The sequence below is a fragment of the Salmo salar genome, chromosome ssa11, assembly GCF_905237065.1.
Source record: "Salmo salar chromosome ssa11, Ssal_v3.1, whole genome shotgun sequence".
NCBI lineage: Eukaryota > Metazoa > Chordata > Actinopteri > Salmoniformes > Salmonidae > Salmo > Salmo salar.
In genome coordinates, this window is record NC_059452.1 from 4,625,449 (window position 1) to 4,640,231 (window position 14,783).

General features: G+C 43.0%; 1 protein-coding gene across 1 annotated transcript in view; it reads left to right on the forward strand.

Annotated features, from left to right (window-relative positions):
* Nucleotides 1-14,783, forward strand: part of si:ch211-266g18.10 (titin) — a 238,728-nt gene that overhangs the window by 35,939 nt on the left and 188,006 nt on the right. The window contains exons 13-14 of the mRNA XM_045688945.1: nt 13,415-13,483; nt 13,832-13,975. Of these exons, the coding sequence (XP_045544901.1) occupies nt 13,415-13,483; nt 13,832-13,975 (213 nt within the window). The remainder of the gene's footprint in view (nt 1-13,414; nt 13,484-13,831; nt 13,976-14,783) is intronic.

Here is a 14,783-nt window from a genome sequence, read left to right on the forward strand (position 1 = left end):
CTGCCCCCTACCAATATTAAGACACTGATGCCCTTTGCAACCACGAACCTACAGTTGAAGTTGGAAGTTTACATACACCTTAGCCAACTACATTTAAGCTCCGTTTTTCACAATTCCTGACATTTAATCCTAGTACAAATTCTCTGTCTTAGATCAGTTAGGATCACCACTTTATTTTAAGAATGTGATACGTCAGAATAATAGTTGAATGATTTATTTCAGCTTTTATTTCTTTCATCACATTCCCAGTGGGTCAGAAGTTTACACTCAATTAGTATTTGGTAGCATTGCGTTTAAATTGTTTAACTTGAGTCAAACGTTTTGGGTAGCCTTCCACAAGCTTCCCACAATAAGTTGGGTGAATTTTGGCCCATTCCTCCTGGCAGAGCTGGTGTAACTGAGTCAGGTGTGTAGGCCTCCTTGCTTGCACACGCTTTTTCAGTTCTGCCCACAAGTTGTCTATACAATTGAGGTCAGGGCTTTGTGATGGCCACTCCAATACCTTGACTTTGTTGTCCTTAAGCCATTTTGCCACAACTTTGGAACCATGCTTGGTGTCATTGTCCATTTGAAAGACCCATTTGCAACCAAGCTTTAACTTCCTGACTCATTTCTTGAGATGTTGCTTCAACATATTCACATAATGTTCCTGTCTCATGATGCCATCCATTTTGTGAAGTGCACCAGTCCCTCCTGCAGCAAAGCACCCCATAACATGAGGCTGCCACCCCCATGCTTAACAGTTGGGATGATGTCCTTCGGGCTTGCAAGCCTCCCCTTTTTTCCTCAAATCATAACGATGGGCATTATGGCCAAACAGTTCTATTTTTGGTTCATCAGACCAGAGGACATTTCTCCAAAAAAGTACGATCTTTATCCCCATGTGCAGTTGCAAACCGTAGTCTGACTTTTTTATGGCAGTTTTGGAGCAGTGGCTTCTTCCTTGCTGAGCGGACTTTCAGGTTATGTTGATAAATCGTACTCATTTTACTGTGGATATAGATTCTGTACTGTACCTTTTTTTTACTGTACCTGTTTCCTCCAGCATCTTCACAAGGTCCTTTGCTGTTGTTCTGGGATTGATTTGCACTTTTCGCACCAAAGTACGTTCATCTCTAGGAGACAGAATGCGTCTCCTTCCTGAGCGGTATGACGGCTGCATGGTCCCATGGTGTTTATACGTGCGTAGTATTGTTTGTACAGACGAACATGGTACCTTCAGGCGTTTGGAAATTGCTCCCAAGGATGAACCAGACTTGTGGAGGTCTTGGCGGATTTCTTTTGATTTTCCCATGATGTCAAGTAAAGAGGCACTGAGTTTGATGGTAGGCCTTGAAATACATCCACAGGTACACCTCCAATTGACTCAAATTATGTCAATTAGCCTATCAGATGCTTCTGAAGCGATGACGTAATTTTCTGGAATTTTCCAAGTTGTTTAAAGACGCAGTCAACTTAGTGTATGTAAACTTCTGACCCACTGGAATTGTGATAGTGTGTTATTAGTGAAATAATCTGTCTGTAAACAATTGTTGAAAAAATGACTCGTGTCATGCACAAAGTAGATGTCCTAACCAACTTGCCAAAACTATAGTTTGTAAACAAGGAACTTGTGGAGTGGTTGAAAAACGAGTTTTATTCCGACTTCAACTGTATGTGAGTGTGGATTCTCGGCCCTCACTAGCATGAAAACTAACTACAGACACAGACTGTGTGTGGAAAATAGTTTAAGACCGAGACTCTCTGCAGAGTTATGTGTATCCTTTCAAGCACACCCTTTTCATTAACCTGTTGTGCGTTATTCACAATTTTTGATGAACAAGTAAGGTTTTATATGTAAGATGGTTAAATTAAGAGCAGAATTATTGACTATTTTCATATTATTATTATTTATATTATTACAGGCTTACAATGATGGCAAAACAAACATTGGAGAGTGCGCTGACACTGGTGCTAGAGGGGGTACGCAGCTTGAGGTTGAATGTTTAAAGGGGTATGGGACTATATAAACTTTGGGATCCACTGATCTACATTGATTAAAGTGGATTTAGCAAGACATCAATAAGGGTTTAAAGCTGGATTCACCTGTTCTTAATGTTTTGTATACTCAGTGTATATGTAAATTGCCTTCGGAAAGTATTCAGACCCCTTGACTTTTTCCACATTTTGTTACGTTACAGCCTTATTATAAAATGGATTAAATAAAATGTCAAATCTCAGAAATCTACACACAATACCCCATAATGACAAAGCGAAAACAGGTTTCTAGAAATGTTTGCTAACTTATAAAAAATTTAAAACAGAAATATCTAATTTACATAAGTATTCAGACTCTTTGATATGAGACTCAAAATTGAGCTCAGGTGCATCCTGTTTTCAAAGATCATCCTTGAGATGTTTCTACAACTTGGACATGATTTGGAAAGGCACACATATATAAAGTCCAATAGTTGACAGTGCATGTCAGAGCAAAGACCAAGCGATGAGGTCGAAGAAATTGTCTATCTGGGGAAGGGTATAATTTTACATTTTTTTGTCATTTAGCAGACACTCTTATCCAGAGCGACTTACAGTAGTGAACGCATACATTTCATTTCATAATTTTTTTTTTCTGTGCTGGCCCCCCGTGGGAATCGAACCCACAACCCTGGCGTTGCAAACACCATGCTCTACCAACTGAGCTACATGTCTGCAGCACTGAAGGTCTCCAAGAACACAGTGGCCTCCATCCTTTTTAAATGAAAGAAGTTTGGAACCACCAAGACTCTTCCTAGAGCTGGCCGCCCAGCCAAACTGAGCAATCAGGGGAGAAGGGCCAGGGAGGTGACCAATAACCCGACTGTCACTCTAAAAGAGCTCTAGAGTTCCTCTGTGGAGATGGGAGAACATTCCAGAAGGACAACCATCTCTGCAGCACTCCACCAATCAGGCCTTTATGGTAGAGTGGCCAGATGGAGCCACTCCTCAGTAAAAGGCACATGACAGCACACTTGGAGTTTGCCAAAAAGCACCTAAAGACTCTCAGACCATGAGAAACAAGATTCTCTGGTCTGATGAAACCAAGATTGAACTCTTTGGCCTGAATGCCAAGCGTCACATCTGTTGGAAACCTGGCACCATCCCTACGGTGAAGCATTGTGGTGGCAGCATCATGATGTGGGGATGTTTTTCAGCGGCAGGGACTGGGAGTCTTGTCAGGCAAAGATGAATGGAGCAAAGTACAGAAAGATCCTTGATGAAAACCTGCTCCAGAGCGCTCAGGACCTCAGACTGGAGTGAAGGTTCACCTAACAGGACAACAACCCTAAGCACACAGCCAAGACAATGCAGTAGAGGCTATGGGCCAAGTATGTGAATGTCCTTGAGTGGCCCAGCCAAAGCCCGGACTTTAACCGGATCGAACATCTCTGGAGAGACCTGAAAATAGCTGTGCGGCAACCTGACAGAGCTTGAGAGGATCTGCAGAGAAGAATGGGAGAAACTGTCCAAATACAGGTGTGCCAGGCTTGTAGTGTCATACCCAAGAAGAATTGCTGCTGTAATCGCTGCCAAAGGTGCTTCAAAATGTACTTTGTAAAGGGTCTCAATACTTCTATCAATGTGATATTTCAGTTTTTATTTTTCATAAATGAGCAAACATTTTTTTTAAACTAGTTTTTGCTTTGTCATTATGGGGTATTGTGTGTAGTTTGATGAGGTAAAAAAACGATTTAATACATTTTAGAATAAGGCTGAAACGTAACAAAATGTGGAAAATGGCAAGGGATCTGAATACTTTCCTAAGGCACTGTAGATATCTTTGTTAGAAAGAATACTATATTTCTCTTGACTGAGTGATGCTGAATGTAACAATTGGCTCAACTTCCACCACTTGCCCCTAAATTGCTAATGAAAATAATGTAATACTTGAAAAAACCCTTAATTTGTTACCATTACGTCACACATGTAGATGGAGATGTTGAAGAACTTGACCATGAACAAACGATGGATGGTGAGGTAATCAATGTTGATGGCCGTGAGGATGAGGGGAAAGAAGAGAAGATGGAGAAAGAGGAGAAGGTTCATCACTTAGAGGTAGATGAAGAGGAGGGTGATACCCATGACTTTGACGTCAAAGATCAAGATGTTGAAGATGGAGAAGATATTGACAATGAAGACAGTTCAGTTGGAGCCAAGACATACACCACCAAAATAAATGTGCTGATCCAAAAACAGTTCTTTCGAAAAGTGGGATCTAATGCCAGTATTGAACTTGGTGACGAAGATCATGAAGATTATGTAAAAGACGAGGAAGAGTTGAAACAGTCAATTGATGAAGATGAATATATTGATGTCAGTGTAGCTGAAAAGCTCGATGTTCTTGATGTAGTGGCTGACATTGAAGAAATGGCCCAACTTCCTGATACTGATGGGGATTACTCTGAAATCATTGTTGATGATGATGATGATGATGATGATGATGATGATGATAAACAACAACAACAGTGAGAGCAAGAAAGCTGGTGTCAAAAGGAAGATAAATGTTCCAATTCCCTTTAAGATGGTTGAAAGACTGGGATCGAGGGCCCAACTTAAAGATGATGGGGAGCCCGAGGATAAAGATGACCAAGACAAAGACATTCAACGTGCCAGAGGTATTAATACTGACAAATGTATTTTCACCACTTATCTTCTTAACTTTCTGTAGAATGGTTAGCATTACTTATTTATCTTTCTATTAGCTATATAAAACAAGTATTTATTCTTATTTAGCAGCAATGTAGTACATTAGGGCCTATGCAATATGACTAACGATTTGAGATAATACCTTCATGAGGAGTCATCTGTACACTGCATGATTTTCAATTCTCTAAATTTCACTCCTACATCTAGCACTTATATTCTGTAATGACCTGCAGGACTTGGGACAACTGACACAAATGGGACGACTGACATAGGGGACTCCAGTGGTTAGTGGCTTTGATTCCTTCTCTGAAGCCATTTTATTTAGAACAGAAGCGTATTATATAAATATCAGTATGGAAAGTAGATATTGGACTAAGCCTTGAGCCTATTGAACTAAGCCCCCTCAAGGCTTAGTCCAATATCTACTTTCCGTAAAAAATTTAAATAAAGATAATAGGGCTGCGTGGGTGTGTGTGCTGCTGTTCTGCATTCTGAGGGTGGACACTTCCATCTGGACTGAGTCCCTCTCGCATCATTTTCCCTCTGTAAGCACCAGTGTTATTTTGGGGAACTGACACTGAGGACTTGTGATGAGCAGAATCAACAACCTCGCTTCTGAATTGTCTAAACAGTTTATTTTAAGAAGAAAAGGCTCAATTGTTGTGTTAACTTCTCTTCAACTTTTAAAATGTGAAGTCAGTTGTGTAGATCGATAAGAAAAAAAATCACATTTAAGAACTTTTGAGATAAAATTTTAAGGCAGCAAAATGTGAAAACTGTGCAAGGGTGTAGGCACTGGGTGGAATTTGTACTTTTCTCAAGTGGGCTACTTTTCCATCTACTTGAGTAAATGTCATTTGAGAAAGGGACAGAAATTGACTTGGGTGGTCCAAAATAGGGGAGGGTTCTCAAACTTATTTTTGATGCTTTGGGGAGGGTTGTGTGTGTTTTTTATTATTGGGCACAGGGAAGGGTAGTGCATTTTTCCCCTGGTTTACATTTGCTCTTTTAATTTTAACTAGGCAAGTCAGTTAAGAACAAATTCTTATTCACAATGACAGCCTAGGAACAGTGGGTTAACCGCCTTGTTCAGGGGCAGAACAACAGATTTTTACCTTGTCAGCTCAGGGATTCAATCTAGCAACCTTTCGATTAATGGCCCAACACTCTAACCATTAGGCTACCTGCCACCCCGGTAGGTGGGTCAATTGCCCAGATCTGCAATAGTCTAATTAACAATCATACCACACATATGCAATGGAAACCCATTTAATTTGTATTTTTTATTCGGTACATTGGAATTTAACCGCAAAGTTGTTTTTATGTGCACTAATTATTTACATAAGCGCAGAATTTTATCCGCAACAATTCAATTTGATGGAAATACAACTCTGATGGTAAAATGTGCAGATTTTAGAATATTCGCATGAAAATCTGTCGCAAATTGAATGGAAATTGAGCATTTTTTGTGTCTATTGATGTAAAAAAGAAAAATTACTACAATGGAAATAAGTACCAGACTTAATTGTGCAATCCTTGTCATTTTTAAAACTCTTTGTGCTGTGTGTACACTAAGTGCACAAAACATCCTAATATTTTTCCTCAGAACAGCCACAATTAGTCGGGGCGTGGACTCTACAAGGTGTGGAATGTGTTCCACAGGGATGCTGGCCCATGTTGACTCCAATGCTTCCCACAGTTGTGTTAAGTTCGCTGGATGTCCTTTGGGTGGTGGACCATTCTTGATACATACGGGAAACTGTTGAGCTTGAAAAACCCAGCAGCGTTGCACTTCTTGACACACTGAAACTGGTGTGCCCTGGCACCTACACAGGTCAAAGGCACTTACTGTAAATCTTTGGTCTTGCCCAATCACCCTCTGAATGGCACACATACACAATCCATTTCTCAATTGTCTCAAGGCTTAAAAATCCATCTTTAACCTGTCTCCACCTCTTTATTTACACTGATTGAAGTGGATTTAACAAGTGACATCAATAAGGGATCATAGCTTTCACCTTGATTCACCTGGTCAGTCTATGTCATGGAAATAGCATGTTTTGTACACTCAGTGTATATGTACACTGACCAAAAATAAGTGGACACCTGCTCGTCGAACATCTCATTTCAAAATTATGTGCATTAATATGGAGTTGTTCCCCGCTTTGATGCTACAACAGCCGTCACTCTTCTGGGAAGGCTTTCCACTAGATGTTGGAACATTGCTATGGGGACTTGCATCCATTCAGCCACGACCATTACTGAGGTCGGGCACTGATATTGGGCGATTAGGCCTGGCTTGCAGTCGGCGTTCCAATTCATCCCAAAGGCGTTCAATGGGGTTGAGGTCAGGGCTTTGTGCAGGCCAGTCAAGTTCTTCCACACTGATCGAAGGAAAAAAAATACATTGTCATGCTGAAACAGGAAAGGGCATTCCCCAAACTGTTGCCACAATGTTGGAAGCACAGAATAGTCTAAAATGTCATTGTAAGCTGTAGCATTAAGATTCCCATTCACTGGAACTAAGGGGCCTAGCTCAAACCATGAAAAACAGCCCCAGATCATTATTCCTCCTCCACCAAACTTTAGAGTTGGCACTATGCATTCGGGCAGGTAGCGTTTTCCTGGCATCCGCCAAACCCAGATTCGTCCGGCGGACTGCCAGATGGTGAAGTGTGATTCATCACTCCAAAGAATGCGTTTCCACTGCTCCAGTCCAATGGTGGCGAGGTTTACACCCCTCCAGACGACGCTTGGCATTGCGCATGGTGATCTTAGGCTTATGTGCGGCTGCTCGGCCATGGAAACCCATTTCATGAAGTTCCTGACAAACTGTTCTTGTGCTGATGTTGCTTCCAGAGGCAGTTTGGAACTAGGTAGTGAGTGTTGCAACTGAGAACAGACAATTTTTACACGCTACGTTTTTCAGCCCTCGGTAATCCCGTTCTATGAGCTTGTGTGGCCTACCACTTCGTGCCTGAGTTGTTGTTGCTCCTAAACGTTTCCACTTCACATTAACAGCACTTACAGTTGACTGAGGTAGCTCTAGCAGGGTACAAACAAACTGATTTGTTGAAAAGGTGGCATCCTGTGATGGTGCCACGTTGAATGTCATTGAGCTCTTCAGTACGATCATTCTACTGCCAATGTTTGTCTATGGAAATTGCATGGCTGTGTGCTCGATTTTATACACTTTTATACAACACATCCACTAAGTTGAAGGGCTGTCCACATACTTCTGTATATATGGTGTTTTTTTACTGACAAATAAAATCAATCAATCCAAACTATGCATAGGCCATTTGATGAATGGAAAGAGACATCTGTTACAACACACCAAAAATTTTAATGACATTCGGAGATTGTCAAGCCAAGCATTCGATACTGGGTAGGCCTATAAAGTAAGGAGGGATGTATTTTCTGTTTGTCGAGATTTTCATTGTCCATTTATTCTGGTGTTGAAAATGCAAACCATAATATTGATGTGCCGAAGTTGGTGTGCTTTGTTTATTGGTTGTGTGGTGCATTGGCACAGAAACCTGTTGGTGGAATATTCGCTGCATATTTTTTATATATTTATAAATATGGCATCAAAATGTTGAAAATCAGATTTCCACCTAGCTGATCATTGTCTGCAGCCGGCTCTGATCGTAGTGTAATGAAACAGGCAGGGAGAGGGAGCTCGTCCGTGGTGGTCGGCAAACCCTCAACCTTTCTGTCCCGTAGCCCTGAGTGGCATCGACCGTGCCACAAAAGCATACTGAAGGGGCAAAGTCGATATCCACATTTATAAACACCAGGTTGCTACAGTTGTTATTTGTGGTCGTAAACATTATTTGTATGAGTGGGAAAGGTGTGCAACTTATTTTACAGTATAATGGGAGGGTCATGTGAAAATATTTTTGGGATGTGATCAACATTTCTATTTATCTTCCACTTTATACAATACACATATAACGGAGGATCACGTTACAAATATTATCCATCATGACAATACAAACAAAACAAACATTTGTACAAACAAACAAACATACAATAGAACTATTTACATACTGTTGTCAAGAGGTGAGTGTAGCTGGTGTATCGAAGTCAGGCGCAGGAAAGCAGAGATGAGTGGACAAAGCACTTTACTAAGGCAATCATTTGCACAGAACGCAACTGCATCACAAAACAAATGCCCAATGAACCAGTGAGGCAGCACAAAGTACAAAAACACAAGTACAGGGTACGGGCTGCCACAAAGCACGGGATATAAAATTAACCCGGCGCAAACCAGCCGGGAGCGTGCACACCTCAACAATAAACAATTACACACACAGACATAGAGGGAACAGAGGGTTAAATACATGACATGTAATGAGGGAATGAATACCAGGTGTGTGGGAAAACAAGACAAAACAAATGGAAAATGAAAGGTGGATCGGCGATTGCTAGAAGACCGGTGACGTCGACCGCCGAATGCCGCCTGAACAAGGAGAGGGACCGACTTCGGAGGAAGTCGTGACATCTGTACTGTCAGAAGTCATAATTATTTGAGTACACAAAATGTATTATCCAGAGAGGAAGTACAGTTTACGAAACAATATTTTTATGGTATTCTCAGAAAAGGAAATGCCAAGAGTTGTTAATATCTGTTAGAGTTTTACATAGTACATCCCATGCTTTAATTGTATTTGTTTATCACGGCCACTTATCGCTCGGTATGAACAATATCTTGAAAATATGAGAGCGATGTTTGAGGAGGTGAGAGTATTGTAGGGGTAATCCAAGCACTATGGATAACATATTTTACTGTTAACCGTACATAAATTATTATTTTCTGAACCAGTTCAGTGCAGATGTAAAGTCATCATTCATCGAAAATCAAGGCAGGTCCTTGTTCAGAGGGAAACCCATAACGTTTATGACAAAATCTGAAACATGTGACCAGAACTGGGACACAACAGGACATTCCCAAAACATGTGCCAATGGCATTCATACTGCGTCTATCACATCCATTCTCGAGTGACACCAAATGGAGAGATTGGAGTGGGAATCAGCTTCATCTTAAAATGTCTAAATGGGGTTGCACAACTTTATTGTATAAGCAGGTGTGCTGGGTTAGCCAATTTCCCAAATGGTATCCCAGTTCAGGTCTTGCCCCAACCTCTCCATTTCACAGTTCCATACTAGAGTGACACCCAATGTAGAGCATTTAACTGTCACGTCCTGACCAGCAGATGGAGCTAGTGTTTTAGTTTTGGGGTCAGGACGTGGCATGTTTGTGTTGGTTAAATGTTGGGTGGATGATTGGGACTTCCAATTGAAGGCAGGTGTGTATAGTTGCCTTTGATTGGAAGTCCTATATAGGTGTGTGTGTTTTTCTTTGGGGTTGTGGGTGGTTGTTTTTTGCACTGCGTTTCTAGCCTGCAGAACTGTAGCTGTTGTTACTTTGTTTGAATTGTTAAGTGGATGCTTTACTCCTTTATTTTAATTAAAGATGAGTATTCACGTACCTGCTGCGCCTTGGTCCATTTCTACAGAAGACAACCGTTACAGAACCACCCACCAAAGGACCAAGCAGCAGAAGAGGAGGAAGCCACAGGAGAAGAAAATTGAGGAATGGACCTGGCAGGACGAAAGAAAATTCTGGGCGGACAAGTTAAGGGAGCTAAGGGAACCCGAGAGGCAGCCCCAAGATTTTTTTTGGGGGGGGCACACGGGTAGTTTGGCCAGGCCAGGGAAGAGCCGTAAGCCAGCTACCCGTGACTACAGGGAGGTGCGTACGAGGTGGAGGGCGCCATGTTACGCTGAGGTGCGCACCATCTCGCCTATACGGACGCACAGCCCAGTTCGCCCAGTACCAGCGCCCCGCAGGTGCCAGGGCAAGGGGAGCATCGAGCCGGAAGGGGTGATGCCAACCCTGCACTCAAGACCGCCAGTGCGCCCTTTCGGTCCGGTGTTTCCCGCTAGACACACTAGCATGGAGGTGCGTGTCTCCAGGCTGGTACGTCCAATACCTGCCCCACGCATCAGGAGTCAACAGTCATCATCAGAGCTGCCCGCCAGTCAACAGTCATCATCAGAGCTGCCCGCCAGTCAACAGTCATCATCAGAGCTGCCCGCCAGTCAACAGTCATCATCAGAGCTGCCCGCCGGTCAACAGTCGTCGGAGCTGCCCGCCAGTCAACAGTCGTCGGAGCTGCCCGCCAGTCAACAGTCGTCGGAGCTGCCCGCCAGTCAACAGTCGTCGGAGCTGCCCGCCGGTCAACAGTCGTCGGAGCTGCCGGCCGGTCAACAGTCGTCGGAGCTGCCCGCCGGTCAACAGTCGTCGGAGCTGCCGGCCGGTCAACAGTCGTCGGAGCTGCCCGCCGGTCAACAGTCGTCGGAGCTGCCCGCCGGTCAACAGTCGTCGGAGCTGCCGGCCGGTCAACAGTCGTCGGAGCTGCCCGCCGGTCAACAGTCGTCGGAGCTGCCCGCCGGTCAACAGTCGTCGGAGCTGCCCGCCGGTCAACAGTCGTCGGAGCTGCCCGCCGGTCAACAGTCGTCGGAGCTGCCCGCCGGTCAACAGTCGTCGGAGCTGCCCGCCAGTCAACAGTCGCCGGAGCGGCCCGACTGCCCTGTTCTGCCGGGGCGGCCCGACTGCCCTGTTCTGCCGGGGCGGCCGGACTGCCCTGTTCTGCCAGAGGTGCCCGCCTGTCAGGATCAGCCCGAGTGGTCCTCCTGCCCTCCGGCCCAGCCCGAGTGGTCCTCCTGCCCTCCGGCCCAGCACGAGTGGTCCGTCTGCCAGGGTCAGCCCAAGTGGCCCATCTGCCCGGCGCAGCTAGCAGCGCCACCGAAGTGGGCTACGCCGACGGTGGAGCAAGGTCCACGCCCTGCACCTGAGCCACCTCCAGGATAGGTGGGTTGGGGAGGGAGGGTGTAGCACAGTGCCGTCGGTGACGGCAGCCACCCTCCCTTCCCTCCCTTATTGTTTTAGGGTTATTGTTTATGGGTTTTGTGTTGGGGTTTTTTGTTGGTAGGTGCATTCCGGGGTCTGCACCTTGAGGGGGGGGTACTGTCACGTCCTGACCAGCAGATGGAGCTAGTGTTTTAGTTTTGGGGTCAGGACGTGGCATGTTTGTGTTGGTTAAATGTTGGGTGGATGATTGGGACTTCCAATTGAAGGCAGGTGTGTATAGTTGCCTTTGATTGGAAGTCCTATATAGGTGTGTGTGTTTTTCTTTGGGGTTGTGGGTGGTTGTTTTTTGCACTGCATTTCTAGCCTGCAGAACTGTAGCTGTTGTTACTTTGTTTGAATTGTTAAGTGGATGCTTTACTCCTTTATTTTAATTAAAGATGAGTATTCACGTACCTGCTGCGCCTTGGTCCATTTCTACAGAAGACAAACGTTACATTAACACACAGCAGGGAATCATAAGTGCCATATAACATTTTAGAAATACATTTTTCATTTTCATATTTAACCAGGCAAGTCAGTTAAGAACAAATTCTTATTTACAATGACAGCCTAGGAACAGTCAGTTAATTACCTTGTTCAGGGGTAGAACAAACCATTTTTACCTTGTCAGCTCAAGGATTCGATCTAGCAACCTTTTAGTTACTGGCCTAACACTCTAACCACTAGACTACATGAAGGGTCAAACCATGTAAGCATTATGTGGAATGTTACTGGGGCTCCAAAAGCTTTTGACAAAGCTCTTAACTGTTGGTTAAGGAACCATGAAAAGCCTGGAAGTTAATATATTTGTTTGAGGTCCTGTAAAGATATTAGCTCCATATCATTATACTGTATATGTTTCGCAAGGTATGCACACCCTTATCCACCCACAATGGATATATAAAAAGCGTAATATTTGTCAACAGGTTATGGTTATGATGTGAAAATATTTTTTACGTTGGGGAAATTTTTAACTGTCCCTAATGGTGCATTTGGATTTTGAGTGCTCAACCGACCTCTGAGGTTATACACTGAGTGTACACATGTCATAGACTGATGTCACTTGTTAAATCCACTTCAATCCATGTAGATGAAGGGGAGGGGACAGGTTAAAGAAGGATTTTTAAGCCTTGAGACAATTGAGACATGGATTGTGTATGTGTGCCATTCGGAGGGTGAATGGGCAAGACAAAATATTTAAGTGCCTTTGAACGGGGTACGGGTAGTAGGTGCCAGCAGCACTGGTTGGTGTCAAGAACTGCAACACTGCTGGGTTTTTCACGCTCAACTGTTTCCGTGTGTATCAAGAATAGTGTACTACCCAAAACTGGGGTTCAGCTCAATATTAGGAAGGTATTTTGAATGTTTTGTACACTCAGTGTAGGTTCTAAAGTTATTTTTCAAATGACGTCATGGTCAGGTTGTACACTGGTTTTGTTAACGCCTTCTTAGTTACCAGATAAATAATACTATCTGACTAGATAAGAACCTAAATATGATGTCCTTCCTAATCTAATCATGAAATTTACATCTTTACATGTTTCTACAGGAAACCAGTTTACAACCAGAAAATGACATGCAGCAGTTCTGCATAATGGGAAAATTACAATATTAAGTACAATGTTTTTTTTAAATCGGTCTCGTCACACAAAACCATGACACCATGTTACCACCACCCCACCATATCACCGGCTAAATATGCTATTACATTTTTTTATGTAACTAATGCATGCTTTAACTGTCACAACTACCTAATTACCATCACTGTAATGCACTACCTTTCATTTTCTAGGAACAATTGCAAAATATAATATTTCTTTGTGTGATAGTTCTCAGACAATCCAAGGAGAGGCAAGCAAGAGAAGAAGTAGTAGAAGAGGTAGAAGTGGTCCTTAAAGGTAAATCATGTTTTTTCTTTTTAATTTCAATTCAAATCTATCTACGTCCTTTCTTACAGTTTGGAGGGATTGATGTACTGATGTAATTAGTAATTCAATAATACCCCAAAATAAGCCCAAACTTAATTTCCTAATTCCCTGGCTGGCATATGAAGTAAAAACCTACTGTATCTGTGAACAGTGTGGGATGGTTTCCTGGACTAAAAAGTTCGATTTTTCGTTGAGTTCGCTTTTTAGGCCAGGACTAGGCTTAATCTGTGTCCGGGAAACCACCCATCCGGATTTGTGCTCTAATTTTACATGAAGATAAGGAGGCATTTGTTCACAGGATCATGTCTTTACTTACAGCGATGAGGGATGCACAAACCATGAAAGAGGTAGAAAATAAGAAATTGGAGGACAAGACGGAAAAGAAAGAGGAGCAGGCCGTGGAGAAAGCAAAGCCTGAGGCAATGCCCAGTGTGAAGAAAGCAGAGAAGACAGGACCCAAAGGTAAGCTAGGCTTGCAGTACTGTTTGTCTCTATGGCTTCTACCAAATTATAATGGAATTTACATATCTATAGAAAATCAAGCCTTCCTTACATTTACATTATTCTTAACCACAATAAACATACCATAAGCAGCCTGTGGGACAGTGAATTAATAAGTAAGCAAGCCTTGGACAAGGAACGGCCCATAGGGTCAATTAATTAATAATTGTCAGTTAGCGTTCCCTATATGTAAATAGACTATCTTGGACATACAGTCCTAGCTTCATGTTACACTATCAATGTTATTCTCATTGCCATGCATGTCCTTTGACTCTGTGCTACCGACTCCTTTTCCATTACGTATAGCAAGCACATGATGATCCACATGATAGGCTACACTATATATAGTGGACGTGTGTTATGACGTTGCTTGCTGCTGTGCTTGAGAGCATTGTCATCTCAGGATAGTTACAATAGTAGTCAATCACCGGCAGGTAATCTTTGCCATTCAACTGAAAAAGATCTGTACCAACCTTTTGTTATGGACCTTTTGGCAGTTTGGCGAGTATCATCTTTCACCTCCTTGTAGTAATGTTTCTGACAGGTTTCACATTTCCCTATCATTCTCTCAATGTCCATGTTTCTTTCTGGTCAGTAGACTGTATCCCTTGCTCTCCTTTTGCATTTTTTGATTCTGAGGTGGCCTTAGTGTATCCTTTCGAGCATTTCCTGTCACAATATCTGCATTTTCTCTTGTCTGAGCAGCAGTCTGTTTACAACACTGAGTTCTGACCTGATCTGGTAGTATTGTGAACACAAACCTATGGGC